Source organism: Monodelphis domestica, chromosome 2, assembly GCF_027887165.1.
Source record: "Monodelphis domestica isolate mMonDom1 chromosome 2, mMonDom1.pri, whole genome shotgun sequence".
Classification (NCBI taxonomy): domain Eukaryota; kingdom Metazoa; phylum Chordata; class Mammalia; order Didelphimorphia; family Didelphidae; genus Monodelphis; species Monodelphis domestica.
This window is the reverse complement of record NC_077228.1, coordinates 264804466-264811059: the sequence shown is the minus strand read 5'-3', so window position 1 is coordinate 264811059 and position 6594 is coordinate 264804466. Positions and strand designations below refer to the sequence as shown.

Genomic DNA, 6594 nt, shown 5'->3' with positions numbered 1-6594 from the left:
GTAATTTGTGCAAAACTCTTCAATTTTATGTAATAAAAATGTGTCCATTTTCTATTCTTTGATTGTGTCCATCTCATTTTGTCATTAACTCTTTGCCTATCCATAAAATTAAAAGAATATTTCTTTCTTGATCATCTAATTTGTTTGTCAGATTTGATGTTTAAATCATGTATCCAATTAGACTTTATTTTAATATGTAATATAAGGTGTTGATCTCTTTCTACTTTCTGGCAGACTATCTTATAATTTTCTCAGAAGTTTTTGTCAGATAGTGAATCTTAATCCTAAATACTGTTATGATACTATGTCTATTTGTTTCCATCTTTTGTACCTAACTTATGCTAATAGATCGACCTTTCCACTGACCTACAAAAGATCAACCTTTTAATTAAAAAAAAAAACTAGCACAAAATCATTTATACGGTTACTGTTTTGTAGTACAATCTGAAATCTGTTACTGCTAGGCTATCCTCTTTTTTATTTTTCCCCTTATTTCTCTTGAGATTCTTGATATTTTGTTCCTTCAGATAAATTTTATTTTATTTTATTTTTGATCTGTAAAAAAACTTCCAGTAGTTTGGTATGGTGCCGAATAAGGAAATAAATTTAGATTACATTGTTATTTTATTACATTGTCATGGCACAACAAAGTAAAAATATCAATCTTTTAGGTCTGTCTTTAGGAATCCCTTTAAGGAATGTATTGCATTCATAAGCTTTGTAGATATTCTTATATAATCTCCCAAATATTTTACACAGTCTATTTAATTACTGGATTTCAATGTGAATATATTAGAAATACTTATTTGTGTGGGTTTACTTAATATTCTCCACTTTTACCAGACTATCTACTTAACTGAAGCTATTATTTCAATTATTTTTTGGCTAATTCATGAAGATTCTTTAAGTAGACTATGATGTTTTCTTGCAAAAAGCACTAATTTTGTACCTTTTGTATTTATACTTTCCCCCTTTTTTATCTAATTATTAAAGTTAGCATTTCTAGCACTATGATAATAACAAAAGCTATAGACAATCTTAATATAGCATGGGTATTATAGGAAAAATTTCCAATTAGACATAATATAGAATGCTTACTTTTTATTTTAGAAAAATATATTAAATATCTTTATTATTATACTCAAGGTTTTTAACAGACATTTTTACTTGATTAGAAAATTGATCTTGCAATTAGTGCAGTCTATTATGTCTGTGAACATTAGGACCTCAGAATTCCTAGGGAATTTATATTTGACTTGAATTTTGTGATTTATATCTTCTATGGTATTGGCAAATACTTTTGACAAAAATACATCTTTGTTCTTAATGTTTTTTTGAAATTAAGATATCAAAGTATTGTTAGAAATAGTTATCCAGGTGTTAGATTTCAAGGAATTTTGATAATGTTAATGTTTATATGGAAGATTTTTTCATCTTTTTCTTAAGCACTTATATAACCCAGGAAAGAAAAATGTCTAAAATTTTTTGTGAAAATAATAAAAAAATTCTATGGAGTATCATGTAAACAAATATTATAGGTTATTCATTATTTTACCTTTTATCAGAATGGTATCTTATGATGTTGACTAAGAAAAGGGAAATATATATAATCTGTGATTTAGAAAATGAATTTTTTCTCAGTGAGATTAGAAACCACCAAAAATGATACAAAAGTTTTGTGGGTTCTACCTATATCCTTTCCATGTTAACCTTTTGAATGATTTCTGAGGGAAAAAGTTGAGATAGGAGGGAAAGAGCAAGATGCTTTGAAAGTTCTCAAGGTGAATAATTTAAATTGAATCACTAAACCCTATACTATATCATTCATTATTTTATTAGGTCTTTTGTAGTGATTTTCTGAATTCTAAACCAATGCTATAAATATAACATTTCTGATGGTTTTCTTTCAAGGTTGCTTTTACTGTTAATAAAAACCATGATCACATCTCTCCAGAGCCTTGTGTTTTCTTCTGCACTTGAACACAATGATGAGGATGATTAATGACAGCACAGGAGGTGACTTCATCTTGGTTGGTTTTTCAGACCAGCCCCAGATAGAGAAGATACTCTTCATTGTTGTTTTGATCTCCTACCTTCTGACTCTGGTAGGCAACACTGCTATCATTCTGGTCTCTCGCTTGGATCCCAAACTCCACACACCAATGTATTACTTCCTTACCAACCTTTCCCTCATTGATCTTGGCTTCACCACAAGTATTGTTCCTCAGCTGTTGTGGAACCTGAGGGGACCAGCCAAGACCATCACTCCCATAGGCTGTGCCATCCAACTCTATGTCTCTCTGGCCCTGGGCTCTACTGAATGTGTTCTTCTGGCTGTCATGGCATTTGATCGGTATGCTGCTGTATGTAGACCACTCCACTATGCTACTTTCATGCACCCAAGACTATGTCAGACTCTTGTAGGAGTTGCATGGGTGAGTGGTTTGGGCAACACATTAATTCAGGGCACCATCACTCTTAAGTTGCCTCTCTGTGGGCACAGAAGGCTTTATCACTTTATATGTGAAGTTCCTGCTATGATCAAATTGGCATGTGTAGATATTCATGCCAATGAAATACAGCTTTTTATAGCCTCCTTGGTTTTGCTTCTCCTGCCTCTGGGGATGATTTTAATTTCCTATGCGCTCATTGCTCAGGAAGTGATGAGAATCAGGTCAGCTCAAGCTTGGCAAAAAGCCATAAAAACCTGTGGGTCACATCTTTTGGTGGTGTCCCTCTTCTATGGGCCAAGCACAGCTGTTTATATTCAACCCAGCAGTTCCTATGCCCACAGACAGGGTAAATTTATCACACTTTTGTACACTGTGGTGACACCTACCCTCAATCCTATTATTTATACTTTGAGGAACAAAGATATGAAAGAGGCATTGATAAAGCTTTTAGGAAAAGATACAAGGTAAGGGGTACATATAACCATGGATTATAGATGCATGAAATCCTGCAGCTGAAGTGGATCTTAAAAAGTTAACTTATTTCTCCTTGTATAAGATCTTTAACCTTTTTAAAACACAAAAATGTATTCCATTTTTTTGCAAGTTTCCCCCTGAAACACCAGTCTAATTAATCACCATGAAAATATGTAATATTACATGTTTTGTGAAAAATGTTTTTTTTGGGTGGAGGGGAACCTAAAGAAATTATACATTTCTAAGACAAGTGGTCAGTATGCTTTAGTTCAATGGGATTATTGGTTCTTGTGTACACTAAAGAAATATTTGATTGATTACTTTTCAATGCAAAGGTTTTCTTTGCTTTTTCTCTTCTTTTCTTTCCTTTTCTTTCCTTTTTCTTTCCTTTCTTTTGCTTTCTTTTGTTTTTTCTTTTGTCTTTTCTTTTGTTTTCTTTTCTTTTCTTTTCTTTTCTTTTCTTTTCTTTTCTTTTCTTTTCTTTTCTTTTCTTTTCTTTTCTTTTCTTTTCTTTTCTTTTCTTTTCTTTTCTTTTCTTTTCTTTTCTTTTCTTTTCTTTTCTTTTCTTTTCTTTTCTTTTCTTTTCTCCCCAGTCATTGTTATAGCCAGTAGTCCTCCTCATAATCATGACTGCTTCATGATTCACCTTGGATTGGTGAAAAAATTTCTAAATGCCATTATTTCTTTATCACGTAAACCCAGTACAAAATGTCTGTTCAAGTGAATTCATCCTTTTGCCCCTGAGTTTGTATGAGCTTGTAGCTAGATACAAGCTTTCTCAACTCTTCTCTCAGATTCCATTATATTTATGAAACATTTTTGAACATGCAATATGTCCAAGGCCTTGTACTAGGCACTAGTGTAACATAATCTAGAAAAGCTATCATGGAGTTGACCATTCATTTGAGGACTAACTTTATTCCTGATAGATTTTTTGTAGTATCTTTGTCTTCAGCTTTATTGAAGTCTAATTCCAATGTGTGTGTGTGTGTGTGTATGTTAAATACTAAAGTTCATTTCAGTTCAATAAATACAAAATTATATTTATAAATGTTTATGTGGATGATCTGAATGATTACTTAGACACATTTTATGAGTCAATAACTTATCAAGGAAAGAATCCAGACTAGTCATTTGTAGATATTATAATTACCATGGATGGAATAGGCTTTTGCCACCTTTGTCAGCATTGTTTGTGATGGGATTGCATTTATTAACTCTGTAATTATGATTGCTCCTTGTTCAAGTGCCATTTCCATGCATCCCTTAGCTGTGTTCTGCTATCCTAAATCATGAAAGAGCACACTGTTCCCCCTGGCTACTGCTGCTATGGATTCATCAATGTGGCACTCTTTGTCTGAAGTTCTCTTCTCAACTAATTTTGGAGTAAGGAGGGCTCTATTCTCAGTGGTGTGGTTTAATAACTATTATTTTTATTTCTGCTCCCATGCCATAGTTTTTTCATACTAGTGAAAAAAGTTATATTTAAGCCTTTGGAGCCAAGAATATAAAGAACTTCATATATTTTAAGTGGATGGGAACTGGAACTAAATCTGGGTATTCATTGGTATGGAGAACTAATAGATGAACTTTCCTTTATTAGTGCAGTTTTATGAATTTTATATAATTTTTAGTTTTAAAAATTTGCCTGGACTTCCAGTCAAGATGGCAGCTTAGAAGCAGGAAAAGTTCAGACCTCTGAAAACCCTTCCTTACCAATCACAAACTGAATGCTCCTAGGGGATTGAAATTCAAACTTAACAAAGGACAGAGGCAGGGAACCCTCCTTATGGACTCCAATCAAAAGGTATGCCCCCCCCCCAGGCCAGAATCCTAGATCACTCGGATCTAAGGGGAAGGCAGAAGGAAGGTCCCAGGACCCCTTCCTCCCCAACCCAGAGCGCTGAGCCCCCAGCACAGCAGCAGGAACCTCAGGGCCTGCAAAGGTGCTGGTTTGAAGGGCGTAATGTGAAAGCAACCTGGGACAGTCTCGGGCATCCAATACAGATGGCAGGGAAGCAGCCTGAGAGAAATGGGGCAGGGAGCCTGTAGCCCCCTGACTGGGTCCTTCCATCAGAGTCTCATCGGAGTTTTTTGCCTCAGGGCACATACAGACCAACCCAGTTGAACCTAATCCCATAAGGAGTCCTCAGAGCTCAGGGAGGCCAAAATCCCTTCCCCTTTAGAGTGCAGGGCCCTCTGAAAGGACAGGAACTTCAGGGCCAGGAAAGGCACTGAGGTACCTTGCAGGCAGTGCTGTGTCAGGCTCGGAGCGTGGAAGTAAGGCAGGGGAGAAGCAAGTGGAGGAAACTGAGAGCAGTAACACCCAAAATGCCAGCAGGCAGGGGAGGGCAGAACCTGGGCTTCCCCTGGAAGATAGCACAGCTGAGGAGAATGGACAATTTGCCTGGGGCTAAAGCCTTAGACCATCAGACAGATACACTAAGAGCCAGATCTCCTCACTCAGATTTCTGACTGAAAGGGGAAGAAAAACCATAGAGATGGAAACGAGTACAGAAGTGCAAAAGCATCCAAACACCAAGAAAATCAAGAAGAAGGGGGGTGACTTTGGACACATTTTATGGAGCAAAAATACAAAATACAGAGTACATAGAAGAGGAAACACAAACAAATGCTCCAAAACCTTCAAAGGAAATGGAAATTCTCCACAAACTCTTGAAGAATTCAAAACTGGAATTTGATGAAAGCCTTCTGGCAGGAAAAATGGGAAACAAGGCAAAAGGAACTCAGCAATCTGAGAGACCAAAATATGCAAATGCAGAAACAGCCTGAAGCCTCAAAAAACAGGTCAGACCAAACTGAAAAGGAAAACCAGTCTTTAAAAGTCAGAATCAGTGAACTGAAAGACAATGATCTTGCAAAAGAGCAAGAATTAATAAACCAAAGTAAAAAGACTTAAGAATTAGAAGATAACATACAATATCTCACTGACAAGGTGACAGACCTGGAAAACAGAGGAAGGAGAGACAATCTGAGACTCATTGGTCTACCAGAAAAGCCAGAAATAAACAGTAATCTTGATATCATAATACATGATATCAACAAGGGGACAAAATATGCATTGAAAGAGTACACAGAACATCCTCTACACTAAATCCCCAAAAGACAACTCCCAGGAATGTAATTGCCAAATTCCAAAGCTTCCAAGCAAAAGAAAAACTCTTACAAGAAGCCAGAAAAAAAAATTTAGATATAAAGGAACACCAATGAGGGTCACACAGGACCTAGCAATTTCCATTCTGAAAGACTGTAAGGCATGGAACATGATATTCAGAAAAGCAAGAGAGCTGCGTCTTCAACCAAGAATCAGTTTCCATCAAAACTGACTATATACTTCCAGGGGAAAATATGGGCATTCAACAAAAGATTTCCAAGTATTTGTAAAGAAAAGACCAAAGCTCTGTGGAAAGTTTGACATCCAAACACAAAGAGCAAGAGAAACTTGAAAAGGTAAATATGAAGGAAAGGGAAAAGGAGAAAAATGTTATCTTTCTTTTATTCAAACTCTCTTCTATAAGGACTACATTTATATCAAATTATATATGTTAATATGTGGGGAAAATGTAATGTGTAACTCTCAAAAATTGTATGCATCATTAGAGTAATAAGAAGAATCACGCATAGAGAAAGTTTGGGGCATCAAGAT

The 6594-nt window shown here is 35.5% G+C and overlaps 1 protein-coding gene across 1 annotated transcript; it reads left to right on the top strand.

The window, feature by feature from the left end:
• Positions 1–1693: 1693 nt before the first annotated feature.
• On the top strand, positions 1694–2921 carry LOC100023209 (olfactory receptor 2G3-like). Its single transcript, XM_001374786.5, has one exon. The coding sequence runs from the start codon at positions 1986–1988 to the stop codon at positions 2919–2921; it is 936 nt and encodes a 311-aa protein (XP_001374823.5). The 5' UTR covers positions 1694–1985.
• The last annotated feature ends 3673 nt before the right edge of the window (positions 2922–6594 follow it).

Bases quoted from the DNA above. Each gene is read 5' to 3' on its own strand.
- LOC100023209 (XM_001374786.5), top strand. From the start codon at position 1,986: ATGATGAGGATGATTAATGACAGCACAGGAGGTGACTTCATCTTGGTT.